General features: G+C 38.7%; 1 protein-coding gene across 1 annotated transcript; it reads right to left on the bottom strand.

The window, feature by feature from the left end:
• Window positions 1-206: 206 nt before the first annotated feature.
• LOC149017435 (T-complex protein 1 subunit beta) lies at window positions 207-18,703 on the bottom strand. The gene is made up of 12 exons (XM_089151779.1): window positions 18,594-18,703; window positions 18,100-18,189; window positions 17,952-18,008; window positions 17,075-17,140; window positions 16,827-16,938; window positions 16,330-16,458; window positions 13,668-13,739; window positions 5,124-5,239; window positions 4,435-4,511; window positions 3,000-3,485; window positions 1,435-1,750; window positions 207-963 (listed from the first exon to the last, which is right to left on the bottom strand). The coding sequence occupies exons 2-12, from the start codon at window positions 18,103-18,105 to the stop codon at window positions 817-819; spliced, it is 1,584 nt and encodes a 527-aa protein (XP_089007905.1). The 5' UTR covers window positions 18,106-18,189; window positions 18,594-18,703; the 3' UTR covers window positions 207-816.
• Window positions 18,704-19,245: the final 542 nt, after the last annotated feature.

The following is a 19,245-nucleotide window of genomic DNA, read 5'->3' as shown; positions in this document are numbered from 1 at the left end:
CATTGGGACTTGCCTAAGCCAGGGCAGGCCTGTGATGCTAGCAAAGAGAACAAGGTCCTCTTTACCGGTTAAGGCATCCCAAAGAATGTCAAAACTGAAAAATGAAAACCCTTTTTTTTTCTTCAAATGACTGTAAATTCTTCATTTGTCAGGTTGCTGCAAAATCAACTTCACATATTGAACGAAGAGGTGAGAGAGAGAGGAAGGCATGAATGGGAGGAGAAACATGGAGAGGGTGGGAGAAAGAATGGTTCAGCTACAAACATGAATGGAAGGAAAACTGTGAGAGAGACTTAATTTAAGAAATTTTGAGATCATTTAAGATTCAAAACAGAGAGAATAATCTTCCACTTTTAGCAGTCCCCAAGCAAAGCTTCTATTAAGAACCCTCTTTCAAATTCTTGGGTTGCCACTTTGATCTCCCCACCACCGGAAGAAGGTGGGAGTATTCTGCCAATCGAAATTTTCTTCGAACCATGGTGGAACAAGTCCTTCAGCAACGGACATGATTGACCTCGGATGGGTCCATAGGAGTAAAAGATATTTCTTCATTTGTACACATCAATATTCTTCGCGCAGAGTACGTTCATTTCCAGGGAACAGCCCCCACTTACCAACACAACCTACATTTCTCAAACAAAAACATGAGAACTACTCTATCCTTGAAATGATCACAAATGCCCAGTCTACCTATTCGAATCAATATCACTTCCAAAAGCAATTCTTCCGTAGTGAACAGGTCCATAAATTAGACCTCAACAAAATCCACTCTCACCATTACATTCTGTTAATTTATACCTCAACAAAATCACTCGATTACATTCTGTCTTCTCTTCTACGAGGGGCACAAGTAATAATCTCATCAACCCTAAGTATCATCTCGACAGCTTCTGTGGCTGAGGAAAGCACAGCATGTTTCACCTTAAATGCCTCTGATATCCCCAGCTTCTCCATGTCTCCCACCTGTAGAAAACAAGAAGTTATTACAATCCAACCAAAATAACTATATGAAAGTAACGGCACTGAAGATCAAACTGGAAAACCTTAATACTAGCCTCTAAGACTTAAAAAGGGACTCTCCATGTTATTCCCCTAAACACCTCCTTCCCCCCCCCCCCCCCAAAAAAAACCCAAAAAAAGGGATTGCTGCGTAAATAAGGTCTTCAACTGAATCTCCACAGACGAGAAACCTAGGATACCAGCCAGTTTCCCAAGGTTTATTTAAATTCGCAACTCTGAAAGAAGTGTAATAGTTATAAGATTTAATGGGATGGTCCCTGTGATATAATGTGAGTTAGCACACAAGAGACATAAACAAAGCAATGACAGCAGATTATGCAACACTTATAGTTCATACAGCATAATTACAGCTATCAGTTCTAGATCTGTACTAATAGACCTGTAATGTTTCATAGCTAATACATGAAGACTTACAGCTCCAGAGATCACATCGATGCCGGCAGTGCTCCCTTCCTTGTGATGCTCTGCACGGAGTTGAGCTATCAACTCTGCACTATCCAAGCCTGCATTGTCCGCAATGATTGTAGGAATAGCCTGAAGGGCCCGGGAGAAAGCCTCTATAGCGTGAGACTTCTTTCCAGGAGTCTTGTGTGCCAGCTCATCCACTTCCTTGGCCATAACCATCTCAGGCCACCCACCTCCGAGCAAAACCCTGCTGTCAATGACTGTTTGTGACAGCACACACAAGGCATCATGCAGAGATCGTTCAGCCTCATCAAGCACATGAAAACTGCAAAAATAAAAGGGGCATCAAATGCTACCCATCTGAAAGCTCTGGTAAACACACAATGGAGATCAACAAACTCAGAACAGTTGAAGATAACTCAAATGATGATGCTACAGCAGCAACAACAATCAAAACACACACCAACAGGAAAATAACAAAGAAAACCAATTATCACTCAGTTGAGCTAGTAAATTAAAAAAAATGGGAAAGAATGGATGGTTGATCCAATCAGCATTTAGAACCATCCCTAGCCATCACTAAGTGTTCGATAAGAAACTGCCTAGCAGTGTTAAAGGAGAAAAAAAAAGGGGGGGAAGGAATCATGCACTGCAGTAAGGAATATGGTAGATACAATCGTGCTGGCACGAAATAGCAAAAAAAAAACTGCCTACTTCTAAAATCTAAAGCATCTGCCAAGATTTTCTGACACCTTATTTCCCATTGCAGTCACACTAATATCTCAATTTGTGAACCTCATGATTAACTGCTAATTGGAGGTGGAGAGCTTTTTCAACATTCTTGTATCTGTACTGGACAACACCACAACTGGTTCCCTCAATGAATCATATTATCTAGATGTAATGCCGGAGATCCTCTATTTTTTGCAGGACAAAAACACATTATGTTGTCTTGGTCGCCTAGTATTCCCCAAAATCATGAAGCCCCACATTCTTCATGTCGTTCACCCTCAGAATCATCAAGTCTAAATAGTATCGAAGAACAAAATCAGATACACCCAGAAGTTGGAACCTCTGAGAGCCAAAATCCTTTGTACAGAATGAGAATAGTACAAAACCAAACATTGATAGTTGGCCGAACACATTCTTGAAAAGCAATTGTCAATGTTACCCCGGACCCAGACTGAAGTCTGGATTTACAAGTGCCATGATAATTTATATATCGTGTTCTAAAAGGCCAAATGAAGCAACGAGACTTGGCGCAATGGTCAGTGGACCACAGTTCTAGCTTGAGGTCAAGGCACTGAAACAGCCTCAACAAAAATTGCTGGGGCAACGTTTCGTAGGAATAATGCCCCCGGATCCCTGCTTGTGCGGAAGCCACAGCACCAGGTTCGCCCTTTTTCTTCTCAGGCCAAATATTGAGGCTTGACTGACCCAATGCTCTCAAAAACATAGCTAGATAATAGACAATGTCATAGTGAAAATACAATTTGAAAAATGTATTACAGATTGAACAAGAGACTAAGAATAATTAACGGGAACTAAAAAAGGGTAGGTGTCAGAGATCACACCTTGCACCTCTTAATACTATTGTACACGCTTGGCCCATCTCAACCCCAGAGAAGTGAATCAATTTGTCTTCACCAATCATGATTTCTTCAATCAGCTTGCAATGCCCAAGTTTAACTGACTCTGGATTATCAAATGTTGAAGCAATTTCACCACCAGTTACCAGAGCCAAGCGCTCTATCCCATCAAAATCAGCATGCTCAATTGCAAGGATTCCAGCATCTGCAAAGAGTTCCTCCGGGAAGTTGTAAATCAGCTGTCTATTCACAAAGCAGTTAATCCCATGACCAATAATCTTTTGCACCTTCTCTCTCATTTTCTCCTTTTCAGCCCCTTCAATCTCTGCAACCCTCGACATTGAATCAACACGAACACGTGCTCCATAGATCTTTACTTTATCAGTGTCCATTGCAGTATTCGCAACCAAAATCTTTGCATTTTCTATACGTTTTGGTTGACCAATGCCTATTTTCTTGTCAAGAATAAACCTACACACAAAAAGGAAGGGGGAAGGGGGGGACCAAAAAATACATTATATCAGGATCAACGAAAAAGATGATAATTAAGCATACACAGAAACATTCTCTTATTCACCTAATCTTGAGAAAAAATAGCAATTCGCATGCAGAGACTCTCGCATTGAAATGATATGCAGCAAAAATAGCTCAACCTCTTCAGAACTATAAGAAATGCCCTGACCGCCCTCAGCCTGTGACTGACTGTGGACAGAGAGTTTCAAGACAATGACCAACTCTCATACATTCATTAAGTCTTCAAAAAGCAAGGCTAGAATATGTGCAATAAACTCCTTGAGGGATCACATAAGAGATCTTACTTTGGCCTACACCAAGAAGGTTATGCCCAAAAGTTTGTCCAACAGGAACAAGATTTTCTTGTTTCCCCTTGAAGCATAAGACTTAGTTGTCTGTTAACACTTCGACAAATACAATCACAGGCACCCCAGACCAAAGAAATTACCCTTTTTTGTCATGGCATAAGAACTCAACGAAATGTAACCAAGGTTAACATCCCAGACAATCACAGTGCAATACCTAAGAAAACAAGTCTAAGGGTAAAAATACCAACTGGACACCAAGATGACAAAAGTGAACCACAAAAACTGATGATAAAGATGCTTTATAGATAATAAAGGAAGCGTTTTCAATTTTCATTTGGCACATAAGTTGTAGAGGTTGGGTATCCATGCACTGTACTGTAACTAGTAAAATTCATTTTCTTGCCTTCACACCACATATGACATACCCATCTTGACAACACAATCAGGCATTAAAACAAAATGAAACTACATCAAGTATTCACAGTGACAGCTTAACACACAAAAGCATAATGATATTAAATATACAGAGATAATATTGAGCGCCAAGAAATTTATTGGGAATAATCCAAATCTTTGAAATTTTCAAGTTCATAACCCACCCTTCATCTAAGAATGAATCCCTTAAAGATCCTCCTGGCTTCTTGATGATTTGGATGGACTCTAAGTTTGTACTGCCCTGCAATATTGGAGGAAAATCAATCAACAATAAATATGAACTGAAAAGACAAGCACAAGAACACCAGGCAAGAATCACTAGGCCCTATTTGAATCATTCAAGCAAGGTAGCACCACCAAGGCAAGCAAACAAACAAGTACTGCCAAAGTAACCACTTTGTCTAGGCAACATAAGTATGCAGTTCACAATTTGGACAAACAAAAGCTAAATTTTGAGGTGGAACAATGTAGAGGCGCATTGACACAGGACAAGCAGGATTTTTATTCAATGAATTGATGAAGCCTTCCAGCTAAATTCTGATATAATTCCACCAAGCATATCTGACTTGATACTCCAATTGTAAAGGAGAAAGGCAGGAGAATCTAGAGATGAAGCAACAAATAGAAAAGGAGGCAATGGAAAATTGTGGCAGCATTCGGTGAGTTGGTATCCCTCGCTGAAATGAGATTTTGGCATCTGCTATCAGTCCAAAACTATTTACTGTTTCGATATTGCATGAGGTATCAATTCAACCCCTGTTGAAAGTTGAAACTGAGAAGGAAAAAAAAAACTGCAAGACCTTGAACCAAGGTGTTAAACACGTAATTTGAAGTAAAGAAAGGTGATTAATACCTTAAGCCTCATAACAGCATCCACTGCAAGTTTTGCAAAGTGTTCCTTGTCCTGAGAGAGGATTTTTGAACTCAAAGTCGTCATAGCAATCTTCATCAAATCTGATTTAAATTTCTCTGCATTAAAATAAGCCAATAAAACACATTAGAAATATCAAGACTTTCTATAAATCCAACCATCAAAAGACAACATCAGCGGGGCCAACAACGATGTCGTGTTTTTATCTTCTTCTTTCTTTCTTTTTCTTTTCTCCTTTTTTTTTTTTTTTGGGGGGGGGGGGGGGGGGGGAAGATTGGTTTATTGTAGAAGTTTCTGGATCCTAGAGTATCTGTTGCTACATATCTTAAGGCACTGACACAGCAGCACCGTTACCATAATTGTCAAAGCACTACAAGACCTAAGGCATTCTAGAGGGGTCAAAAGACTCAAAATCTAAGGCAACACCAACAAGGAAGCTCCTGGGCACTGGCTTGACAACTGTGACCTACACAATGCCTCAAAGAGTTACTGAATATATAGGGTTCAAACGTAACCCTGTACAGTTGATACTTATCAAAACGCTCAGTACATCACCTGTGAACTATATAATACAATCCATGACTCTAAAAAACTTTCCCAGAGCTCCTATAAAACCAATCTTGTTTTGACATAATCAACTTGATTTGTTGTTCTTCCTGAGAAAACAACTCTGGCTGTGTTGATTTTATCATCATCTGGTGATTAAACAATCTGCAATCAAGGGGCAGGAAGTTCAATTTTCTATCAAAACTTGAGATTTTTTTTCCCAAGATTAGTAAAAAAGATAACCAGAATAATTGCATTAACTAAGTTGTCGTTTTTCCTGACCAATAACAATTGACTAACTTGTCTTTCTCTCTTCTTTTTTTTTTTTTTTTTTTTTTTTTTTTTTGGGGGGGGGGGGGTTGTTGGGGGAGGGGGAATTGATGTGTGCATCTCAAACCTAAATCTCCCCCCAGATTAAAAATGACATTTTTCCTGGTTACTACTACATGTAGGAAACTCTCATCTTATATACATGATTAATCAAAAGCAATTGTATCACCATACTACGTTGTGGTTATACATGATGTATTTTACATATTACTTGTTTATTTCGTCAAAAGCTTTAAATTTATATTTCGCAAGGCTTGAACACTATGCTCTGTGTCTTAAGTATTTATTGAATCCCTTCAATACATAACATCTCTTAAAAGTTAAAACCACTTTTTAAATAAGAGACCCAGACTAATACTTCACAGCACTTGAATTCAGTGACTAAAGCAGTCATTGAAACCTAAATCGAGGTGGGGCACTATCTGAATTATTGTAGGTCCACAAGTGAAGGAAAGAAGGTTTAATTAAAATTATTTTCTGTAAGGCATTACTCATAACTAGTCTTCAGACTAAAAGCTTAAACCGAGGTTCATTATAATGTTTGTGCAAAGCAACCTAAGACCATTTATACAATTTACATCATTTAGACTCGATTAATACATAAAGAATTCCAACATGTGGTTTCAGAACAAACTGTGCAGATACACTCAACATGTGGTTTTATGACAAACTGTGCAGATATTATCTTTCCACAAAACAAATTCTGCATGAAGAAACCCAGGTAGTACCTGTTGGTGCAGAATTTGCCGGGGATCTTGAACTACGATCTTAGCACCAAACCAACTCAGATCTGGATCGACTTGGTTTGCTTAATCATCAACTAATCTCTCCTTCCTGAAAAATAGAACACCAATGAGAATCGGAGCCGATCGTCTTGATTGGCGTCGCGTCTCCGACGGTCTAGTCAGAATAATGAAGACAGTGCTTCAGAGCTTGCAAGAGCTTCTGAGGTGTTCTAATGGTGAAAAACCAGAAAATCTCTGTGTTTAGGTTGATCTGAGAGAGTTACCTCCGGCAAACTCATCGTTCCTTTATATCTAGATTTCCCTGATATGCTTTTAACTGTGACCGTCGGATCATAATATAGAATTGGATGGCCATGATTAGGCCTTCTTCTTAGCTCTTGGGAGAACCAAAAACTGCTTTATTGAATCGTCTTAAACCAATCATCTTAGATTAGACCGGAGTGAACCATCATGAACCGAGGTTGGGGTATTTTATTCACAACACGAGCCCCCAAGCCTGCTGATCAGGTTGAACTTATATGAGACTCTGGTCAGGAGGCTTGAATCTTTCTTTCAAGTAATTCCAGAATATTGTGCACGTCATGATCTTGTAGATTTCATCAGAATCGTTCAATTTGATCAAACTGGAGAAAATAAAAAAAAATTCTTCACATCCTTCTCTTTAAACGTCGACTCTTGGTGTCCCATGTTAGACTTTTTAATCTTTCCTCCACGTGGCAGAACTTTACTTGATCAACGCCCTGTAACTTTCCCAAAAAATTACGATTTTCAAAGCTGCAACCTCAGACTTCCAAGTTATCATTAACTCGAACGTTGATCCGTGATCCGTCCCTTATTTAAGAAGATAAAACTGTAATTCTCTCGGAAGTCGAACCATCCTTCGTAATCATAAGATTATTGTGCTCAGACCCCAATTCATTTTGAAGATCAGCCAAAATCTTTTTCATCAGACCTTTTTGTTCTCTCTTAAATGTAACTTTTTGTCTTCTTTGACGTTATCCTCCTTTGCGTCGTTTGATCATAAATTTTACTTTTTCCCAACGTACGGTTATCATATCTCTCCCAACTCCTTTTATATCATCCACGTGTCCAGCTGCAATGCTTCTAAATCCACCGATTGACTCCACGCGTCGATTACGAATAGTTATAGCCATTGATCTGAAACATCGTATATTTCCCTCCAATTTTTCAAGTAACCTCTTTTGCCTTACTTCGTCCTTGTATTTATTCATCCACTATTATTTGTTCTCGCTCATAATCCTCCTGTGTCCTTTGAAAACAAAATATATTCATCCGCCATTTCCATTGCTCTTCTTGCTCTTACTTACATTCTTCGAAACTCTACTCTTATCTTTTCTTTTTTGCTATGGATTCTTCAATTAATCCTTCAACACCCAGTACTTCCGAGTGACCTGATATTCCTTCAAATGCTGATCAAACAGAGAAAACCCTAAGTATTTTCTCCTTTGATCATGTCTCCTTAGACTGGAAACCTACTCGTTATGCCCATGATGAAGTTATCGTTCCTTACACACCTGTAAATATGTTTAAAGAGAAGAAAGATCCAAAATATGCTGGTCCGGAGTGGTATCCAACTAAGATGAAAAAATCTCACCTGTCTTCTTACTTGGAAGATTATCACTTTCCTTCTGATGCTAAGGTATGGGTTCCTGAATCTTCTGAACGTCCATATGATGTAGAACCTGGAGTTATTGCTGTTTACCTTAACCATCTTGAGTCTAGGTTTAGAGTTCCTTTGGTTCCCATAGTTCAGTCCCTGCTTGACTACTACCATGTCTATCCCTGTCAACTTACTCCAAACAGTTGGAGATTGGTTTACTGCTTGTTTGCTTTTATTCATAGAATGGGGGTGTCTCCCTTCTATAGAACTCTTCAGAAATTATCATACTCTGAAAGTTTCCCGTGAGCGTGGTTACATCCACTTTGCCAGAAGAACATGTATTGCGAATGAGTTGGGCCAAGAAACCTGAATTTTTACTGATTCCTCCATCCCTCATGACAACAAACAATGGCGAGAAAAGTATTTTTTCTGTGCCATTCCCAGTCCAAACTATCGTTCCCGATGGTGTCTGCACTCTCTGAGTTCCCTTCTTCCCTTGAATAAGCGTCCTGAACTTAATGAGTATGACAAGGAGACTTGGGATTTAATTCCCACTGGAAAAACCAGTCGATGCGGCTGATCTAAAAACGGATGCAGGTCTTGCGAGCCATAGTCTTCTACCAGGTATACAATGAATTTTTTTTTTTTTTGGCACTTTGACCTTTGTTTTTTCCATAGGAACTGATGTCTACCGAGTTCCCAATATTTCTGAACTCCGAAAGGCTGATTCAGAAGAGAAAAAGTTCTTTCTTTGGAAAATGACAATCTGATCAAGCAAAGTTTTGAATTGATTGATGAGGTACAATAACTCATAAAAAGCTTGAAATCCTCAGAAAGAAAATTAGAAGCTGCACAATTCAAAGAAATGGAACTATGTTCTAAGATAGATAATTTACACAGTGATTTTCAAATCTGGTCTGATCTATGCATTGATTTGCAGGAAGAAGTGTCACTTTTAAGGGCTTCCGTTTCGAATCATAAGGATGAACTTCTACAGATTGAAATGTTGAAGAATGATGCTTTGGAAAGGGCTAGACTTGCAACGTATGAGAGGGATGAACTCAAAGATAAATTAGCAAAGGCCTTTGTTTTGTCTAAAGGTTTTAAGAAAGAAAGACATGAGCTTCTGGAAAAATTTCAGAAGATGGATAAGTTAAAGTCAAATTTGGAGCAAGAACATGAATGCGAAAGCCTTGATTCGGCAAAGGAAAAATCGATTTAGAGTGCGGAAAACAATTGGGATTGACCGCGGCCCACGTGGAGAAGGATAATCTTAGAGTCTCTTTAGATTTGGTTTCTAAAGAGAAGGAAAATTTGAATGTTATTTTGGATGAGACTCTCAAGGACAAGATTTTTATGCTTGAAGATATTCAGTCAGAGAGGAAAAATTTTTGAATTAGAAAAGAAAAGAATTCAAGATGAACATCAAGTTGTTCTGAGTACAATTACCGTTACAATTGAAGAGGCAGGAGATAATTCAGTTTTTCCAAAGAAAGAACTTTTTCTCTTCTGAAACAGCCTTTCGGAGTTCAGAAATATTGGGAACTCGGTAGACATCAGTTCCTATGGAAAAAACAAAGGTCAAAGTGCCAAAAAAAAAAAAAATCATTGTATACCTGGTAGAAGACTATGGCTCGCAAGACCTGCATCCGTTTTTAGATCAGCCGCATCGACTGGTTTTTCCAGTGGGAATTAAATCCCAAGTCTCCTTGTCATACTCATTAAGTTCAGGACGCTTATTCAAGGGAAGAAGGGAACTCAGAGAGTGCAGACACCATCGGGAACGATAGTTTGGACTGGGAATGGCACAGAAAAAATACTTTTCTCGCCATTGTTTGTTGTCATGAGGGATGGAGGAATCAGTAAAAATTCAGGTTTCTTGGCCCAACTCATTCGCAATACATGTTCTTCTAGCAAAGTGGATGTAACCACGCTCACGGGAAACTTTCAGAGTATGATAATTTCTGAAGAGTTCTATAGAAGGGAGACACCCCCATTCTATGAATAAAAGCAAACAAGACGATAAACCAATCTCCAACTGTTTGGAGTAAGTTGACAGGGATAGACATGGTAGTAGTCAAGCATGGACTGAACTATGGGAACCAAAGGCTCTCTAAACCTAGACTCAAGATGGTTAAGGTAAACAGCAATAACTCCAGGTTCTACATCATATGGACGTTCAGAAGATTCAGGAACCCATACCTTAGCATCAGAGGGAAAGTGATAATCTTCCAAGTAAGAAGATAGGTGAGATTTTTTCATCTTAGTTGGATACCACTCCGGACCAGCATATTTTGGATCTTTCTTCTCTTTAAACATATTTACAGGTGTGTAAGGAACGATAACTTCATCATGGGCATAAGGAGCAGGTTTCCAGTCTAAGGAGACATGATCAAAGGAGAAAATACTTAGGGTTTTCTCTGTTTGATCAGCATTTGAAGGAATATCAGATCACTCGGAAGTACTAGGTGCTGAAGGATTAATTGAAGAATCCATAGCAAAACAGAAAAGATAAGAGTAGAGTTTCGAAGAATGTAAGTAAGAGCAAGAAGAGCAATGGAAATGGCGAATGAATATATTTTGTTTTCAAAGGACACAGGAGGATTATGAGCGAGAACAAATAACAGTGGATGAATAAATACAAGGACGAAGTAAGGCGAAAGAGGTTACTTGAAAAATTGGAGGGAAATATACGATGTTTCAGATCAATGGCTATAACTATTCGTAATCGACGCATGGAGTCAATCGGTGGATTTAGAAGCATTGCAGCTGGACACGTGGATGATATAAAAGGAGTTGGGAGAGATATGATAACTGTACGTTGGGAAAAAGTAAAATTTATGATCAAACGGCGCAAAGGAGGATAACGTCAAAAAGTTACATTTAAGAGAGAACAAAAAGGTCTAACAGAGAAAAGATTTTGGCTGATCTTCAAGATGAATTGGGGGTTGAGCACAGTAATCTTATGATTACGAAGGATGGTTTGACTTCCGAGAAAATTACAGTTTTATCTTCTTAAATAAGGGACGGATCACGGATCAACGTTCGAGTTAATGATAACTTGGAAGTCTAAGGTTGCAGCTTTGAAAATCGTAATTTTTTGGGAAAGTTACAGGGCGTTGATCAAGTAAAGTTCTGCCACGTGGAGGAAAGATTAAATAGTCTAACATGGGACACCAAGAGTCGACGTTTAAAGAGAAGGATGTGGAGAAATTTTTTTATTTTCTCCAGTTTGGATCAAATTGAACGATTCTGATGAAATCTACAAGATCATGACGTGCACAATATTCTGGAATTATTTGAAAGAAAGATTCAAGCCTCCTAACCAGAGTCTCATATAAGTTCAACTTGATTAGCAGGCTTGGGGGCTCGTGTTGTGAATAAAATACCCCAACCTCGGTTCATGATGGTTCACTCCGGTCTAAATCTAAGATGATTGGTTTAAGACGATTCAATAAAGCAGTCTCTGGGTTCGCCCAAGAGCTAAGAAGAAGGCCTAATCATGGCCATCCAATTCTATGTTATGATCCGACGGTCACAGTTAAAAGCATATCAAGCGGGAAATCTAGATATAAAGGAACGATGAGTTCGCCGGAGGTAACTCTCTCAGATCAACCTAAACATAGAGATTTTCTAGTTTTTCACCATTAGAACACCTCAGAAGCTCTTGCAAGCTCTGAAGCACTGTCTTCATTATTCTGACTAGACCGTTGGAGACGCGATGCCAATCAAGACGATCGGCTCCATTCCTCACTGGTGTTCTATTTTTCAAGAAGGAGAGATTAGTTGATGATTAAGCAAACCAAGTCGATCCATATCTTAGTTGGTTTGGTGCTAAGATCGCGGTTCAAGATCCCCGGCAAATTCTACACCAATAGGTACTACCTGGGTTTCTTCATGCAGAATTTGTTCTGTGGAAAGATAATATCTACATAGTTTGTCATAAAACCACATGTTGAGTGTATCTGCACAGGTTGTTCTGAACCCACATGTTGGAAATTGAGTGTCCCACAGAACAAATTGTGCATGAAGAAACACAAGTAGTACCCTACATGTTTTCCAATCTCTTTTATTTCTTTGACTTGCGGCCTATAACACTTTCCACCCCAACTGGAAATAATTTTTGAAGCATCAAATCTATGATCCTCAGTTGTTAAAGTTTCTTACCGTATCCACCGACACTAGTATTGTATCTTTAAGGCACTGATGATACGCCAGTACTGTTTGACATTGGGAAAAATGGCATTAGAACATGTAAGAAACCTTATCCTTTATACATAGGGAATAGAAACTACTTGTCTCATCATACTTGTTCTCATTTTTATACAGTAGTATATTCTACATGTTAAATATTTGTAGGCTTTTGTGCTCCAAAACAGCATTTTACATGTGTAATCAATAATTCATACATTTCTTAACTATTTCCATTAAGTGTAGCACCTTTCCCTGATAGAATACAAGGACATACTCGGTCCACGAGGATCCAGCAATAGCCGGGTCTGGGACTTTGGGGGATCATAATGCATGTAACTTCCCACTCACGCCCCTCAAGATATAAAATAAAATAACAAAACTTTGTGGAGAGGCTGTCAAAATAATGATACTTAAAGCTAGGTTATTGGGTAGCAAAGCAGGTGAATGGCAGAATTCAGGGATTTCACATGAAACTTTCCCCAATTTCCCATAGACGATGAAATTCAAACAGAAAATTAGGGAACCCTACAAACCAGTTATGGACTGACAATGAATACTTGGCAGAAGACTTGGAGGTCAAAACAAAATATACAATCATGATCAGTAAGGAACTCCCATCAAAGCTAAAGCCCCCCATAGTATACAGTATAAGACAGCCTAAGACTTCTAATACCCTGAAACTACCACAGCATTAATCAGACCTATCATATAAAATTTTGATGAACATAGAAGCTCCAAGTACGACGTGCACACCACCACCACCAAGCCTTTTTTCCAACTAAAGAGGGTCAGATTCATGGATCCTTGCCTTCTAATCAGCTCTATTTGAGGTCATACTAGACACAAGCCCAGGCTATGAAAATTCCTTCTCACCACTCCTCTCAAGGATATCCTAGGTCTGCCCCTAGTTCTTCTAATTCCTTTATACATGGATACGAGATGCACAACAGCATTCTGTAATATTCAGCAAGAAAACAAAAGCCGGGAATAAATGAAAAGCTAGAATAAAGAAGCAGCCAGAGTGGGGAAACAGTTATTTAAATAAAAGTTTGGGGCATGATATTTGACAAGTTGCCTAACAGCCAGTACCTGCATCCTCTTTATTATCCATGACCACCTTCAACAAAGCATCGCGTGCACATTCAGAAGCCATTCTGTAACCTAGTGGACAAACAAAAACATTCAGACCAAATCTGGAAAAATAGTTTACTTCAAATACAGCTCTATACAGTTTTATAGAGGAAAAAAGAAGTGCAGAAAGCTGCACTGATTCTAATAGTAAATTTAGGAAAGGATGTATCCAGTGCATGAGGCTCCTACAACTGCAGGGTCCGTACCTATCCCCCTCCATGGAGAGGCTGTTTCCCAACTCAAAATCACAACCACAAAATTGCAATGACAAACCTTACCGTCATGGCGTCATGCAGGGTCTACCCTCTAACACAACTTTATCCCAACTAATGTTGTAAGCAACATGAATCATGTTTTGCTACTTAATCGATATAAAGTCAAACTTATACTCCAATAGAAATAAAAAAATACTGGATCCTTGGAACTTAAGCATTAACATTTTGACAAGAAATGCAGATAAAATATCAAACACATTAAATTAGTTTGACGTTCATCCATAGCTCAACACAGGCCTGTATAATAAGGTTTTGATGGTTTAGATATAAGTCAAAATAGGATATTTCCTCTAGTCCCCCCCCAAAAAAAAAAAAAGGAGGGGGCTAATCCAGAGAATTAATTTATTAGAAATACATAGTTGTGAACCTTTTAGCAATGCTAAGAAGGATAACACAATGGTGAAGAATAATCAGACAAATAAGGCAAAGTGATTTAGATATTTGGAGTCCATCATCAGCAAACCAGGTGACATACAGAATGATGTACCACAGAATTAAAGTGGGATGATTAAATGGAGGGGTATGTCCCACTAGTGTTTGATAAACATATTACTTTAAAGTTTAAAGCAAGATTCTGTAGGACAGTTGTATGACCAGCTATGATATATGAGGCAGAATGTGGACAGTTAAGAAGCAGAAAGATAAACTAAATGTGGAAGAAATATGGCTGCAATGGATGCCTGGCAAAACCAAGAATGATAAAGCAAGCAATAACCGAATCAGAGCTAATTTAGGAGTTGACCGAATACAAGCCAAGCTACATGAAAGTTGTTTGCAATGGCATGGAGATATCCAATGGAGACCTTAGGATGCACCAATATATAGGAGTGACTTGATCTACATTGAGGGATCTAATGGAGTGGACGGTGGTGTGATGTGCAGCTCTAGATCAGCCTCACTTGAATGAAAGTAGCGGCGATAGCAACAGCTTTGGTGGGGATTGGAGAGCAGTAACAGGCTAGCAGCCTTCAAGGGTTCCTCCATTGGTACATGCAGCAGTCACAATAGCCCAACAGCACAAGGGTCTGATTGGTATAGGAGAGAATATAAGAAGAAACGAGAATGGAACAAGGGATTCAGCTCACAGCCAGACTCTTAATGGCTCTTCATGTTGCTCACAATTGAGAGAGGATAAGAGAAGAAGAGAGAAGGGCATAAGGGATTCAGGTCTCATGGCCAGGCTCCTAATCGTGCCCATATGCCACTCACAGTGGACAAGAAAATCTTTGCTTCAAAGCAATCTTTTCAATCATCAATCCAAAATCATGGCAAGGCTTCTGAAATCCTACATGATATACAAAGGACCTATTATTTGCATCTCAAGTTAGAAAAGTTAGAAACTGACTAGACTGGAACATAGAAACTAACTTTTAGTAACTAGGATTTGCTAAAACAGAAACTAAGATGCTGCAGCTGGATATTACTTTATCTTGATGTCCCTCAAATAAGTAGTTAAATCGTGAGCTTTCCATTGAGATTCAGCCAGAAGGCCAGAAGGCCCAAAACTTGTCAATAAAATTTAACTATTATGCCACCACTAATATGGGTTTGAGAGAACAAGAAACTCCTAGCCCACCAAAAACAAGGTCAGTTGACCCTATTGCCCAATGGCTGAGTGAACCACTCCTTTTCTTATGCGTACCCTTGACATATTTTCTTACCACACAGCTCGACATCTACATCAGTGCCAGTCCCAGTGCTGGGAGCTCAGTGATTAATTGTGTGAGCTGACACTGCTGAGAGTGTTGAGAGTGTTAGTAAGCCATTACCTTTGCGTGTGTAGGTACCAGCATTGCTGAGAGCAGTGCCATAGTATTTGGCAGAATCAATGTGATAAACAGTGGTGAGCCCAAGTAAACCCTCAGAAGGGAAAATGTTAAATACCTTGACTCAAACATGATCACCCCTGTGTCAGCCTAGGAACAACATCATTCCTAGGAAAAATTTTGATATCTTGAGGGTACCCTTTAATTCCTTGGATGGATAAGGCCCATCTATGGGACACAACCATATATGATTCTCCAGTTCTTCCAGCCATATGACAAAGTCTCGTTCAGTGGTGGTGTAATGGTTTTACCATGAAAAATAAATGGCAAACAAGCTTACAGCAACCCAAGTATTGAAAAAATGTTCAGGTAAATTTTAATGTAAAATTTCCAAGTTAAAATCCTTATTAAGTAATATTTAACATTGAGACACAGGGCTTCAATGGAAACAATTTGCATAATCTGATCCAGAAATCTGAATTATCCATCGAAGTATCAACTCAGGAAGATAAAACACACACCATCATCAAGAACGGAAGTTCAAGGCAAAGTACTAGGTTAGGGAGAGTAAACTGAAACCTGATATTATTGTCATTGGATGGATCTTTAGAGCAACCAACTTTTCTGCCTCCCTTAGAAGCTCTCCAGCCAAAACAACAACTGAGGTTGTCCCATCACCAACTTCATCATCTTGTACTTTGGATATATCTAGTAACCTTAGTTAAGGAGTATCATCAACGACACCACAAGCATATTTAATATTTTGAATTCTGTAATTTGATCGCTTTAAAACAAGACGAATGACCAGTCCTTAGCATCAAAGTTCCCATGAACCATCATCACAAGAGAGTTTCTCTCACCAGGCACAGACCAGACAACCGAATAGCAGTCAAGCTACTCATAACAAACAGAAGAAAAATCAATGTAATGCAATAAACTAGGGTAGAAACATTAAAAATCATACACCTTTTAGCCCCCAAACTACATAATCTAGGTTTAGCATTGGCGAAAAAGCATGGCTCAGAGCTGAAAGGAATAGTTAATGGAACAAGTTAAATCCTACACCGAAAGGATACCAATGAGCACTTTGGCTGCCGGGTTGTCTATATGAAGGGACTTCAGAATGGTTGCACCATCATTTGTAACAGTCACGCTACGGCCCCGGCCTGTTGATTGCAGGATTTTGTCCTTCAGAAGAAACACATTATCCAGCAGTGATATTGGTCATGGCAGAAACAGAATCTCAACACCAAAATTTATGCTCCTTTTTTTTTTTTTTTTTTGGGGAGTGGGGTTGGGTGGAAAAGAGTGAAAGAAATTCTACCATTCCTTTCGGGCCCAAAGTGGTCTTTACAACATCAGCAATTGCCATGGCACCAACAAAGGATGACTACATCACAAACATGAAATGAAAAATCATGAGGCAAAAGCAAGAATAAAACTTGAAATTAGATCAAAACACAAATTCCATATCTATCAATTGAGGATCCTAAATATGGCCAAAGTTTGAACTGCAATGCAACTTCCTCAGTATTAACGAGCACAAAAAACCTAATGTCTCTCATATGAATAGACAACCAGAAATGACCCCTCTTACTATACTGATTCCAACACTTAAAAGAAGACTGTAAAAGGCCCGAATTAAGAATATTCAGTAGAAGAAGTATCTTGCCGCAGCCAAAGCAACAGAGAACAAATATATATAAAAAAAATGCCTTCTGATTCTGATAAGTAGCATTAACCTCTCACAAATAACAGACTTCCATACAAACACAAACATACGCGGACATGCTCGCGTGGAGAAAGAGAGAGCAGAAACAGAAAGATATGAGAAAATGTTTATGAAGTTTCCTTAACCGACAGTCTAATACATTGGAGGAGGGGATCCAGACATGCAGCAACAAGAGAATTTTGCTGAAAAATATTTAAATAATTGGAAAATTGGGTCTGCTTGTGTGGTATCATGGCATGTAAAATGATTTCCCTTCTCTATAATGGAAGAGACACAACTATGCGAGTTCTGCCAATCATATTGAATTTTACTCACTGCAATCAAGAATTAGCATGAGTCGCACATAAGACTACCAAGTAAATACGCAAACTCAAAATTTCAACACAAACTGAAATGGCAAGTGCGATCTTTGTGCCACCCATGAATGCAGGAAATTTAGTAAAACTATGAACTGATGGAGGAAGCTTACCATCCGGGCACGCTCTCCTTTTTCTTCAGTGGCTTCATCTTTAAATAGCTTGTCGATCTACACCAGCAACCACAGTAAATCAAATTCAATTGAAAATTGTTAAGGAAACCCTAAAACTAAAGCAAGACGATATCAAGCTGAAACGTACCGCCATGACTAAAAAAAGGCAACAGAAGTAGCCTGAAGGCTACAAGATCAAATTATCCGGACAAGTAGATGTCACCTCTAAGTGAGTAATCTGAAGATGATACACACAACAACATACCAATAAGTTAAGAGGAGTAAGTTCAAACACAGTCACGCAATGAGAATTCTGGAATTGCAAAAAGTAACACGCCAGTACTAAGAGCTCGCCAGATATCAAGGTTCAACAAATGCAACACTTGCATCCCTCTCCTATCGCCAAGCACTTAAAAACAACAGAGATGACGAAGAAACAAAGAATAAGATACCAATGTAACCTGGCTAACGACATTTAAAAGCCACATTTTTCCTTTATCTTTGTTGTAGGGCGAATCAAATCCAAAACACTCCAATTTTTCAAAAGAGAGACAAACTAATCAAAGGAGCCACATAACTTCAACTACAGAGATTGAAGCGTAACCTAGTGATTCCTGGAAACCGAAAGGAACTGAACATTACCTGAGTTCACAAAGAGATCGCGAAACAAGAGTTGCCAGTGGAAGCTCGCAGGAGACGGCCCCGTACAGTAACTAGGGTTCAAATGTTTTTCACTTCCACAACTGTTTTCTCGAAGGAGCTTAAGCCTTCTGTGACGTATTTTCGCTGATGGTGATGTTGATGATGTGCACCTAAGCTGTATTACACTCTATGGACCATACCACAATCTGTCGGTCTAGATTCTTAGGTGCTGAACGATGAGATCATTCATTTTTTTTTTTTTTTTTTTTTTTATTTATGAGATCATTCATTGCCGCCGTTCCTCCCTTGAGTTTTAATGAATATCTTCTGACTAAATAAAAATAAGGAATAATTAGAAACCGTGGGTTGCTTATTCATTAAGCTCAATAGGCATCTCGTTCCAGTCACCCAAAAAAAAAATTTGTTTAAAATCACAAGAATTGAAATCCCCATGGTTTAAATTTTTGTTTTTTAATAAAAGCAATGTTCTTAATTATTGAATTGATATAGGTTTTTCCCAATAAGAAATTTAATTTAGATCAACTCAATGTTCTATGTTTACTTCATAAAAAAAAAAAATTTGCAGTGCTACGTCATCTTGTGAGGATATGATGTTATATAAAGGAAATCACTACTAATTATGTTTTATAGA

The sequence above is a fragment of the Hakea prostrata genome, chromosome 4 (assembly GCF_041222555.1).
Source record: "Hakea prostrata isolate BN-2017 chromosome 4, UWA_Hpros_2, whole genome shotgun sequence".
NCBI lineage: Eukaryota > Viridiplantae > Streptophyta > Magnoliopsida > Proteales > Proteaceae > Hakea > Hakea prostrata.
This window is presented reverse-complemented; position numbering and strand designations above follow the sequence as displayed.

Coding starts and splice junctions, on each gene's coding strand:
- LOC149017435 (XM_089151779.1), bottom strand. Junction 16,939..17,074: donor CTTTGGGCCCGAAAGGAATG/GTAGAATTTCTT, acceptor TTTCTTCTGAAG/GACAAAATCCTGCAATCAAC. Junction 5,240..13,667: donor GGATAATAAAGAGGATGCAG/GTACTGGCTGTT, acceptor ATTTTAATGCAG/AGAAATTTAAATCAGATTTG.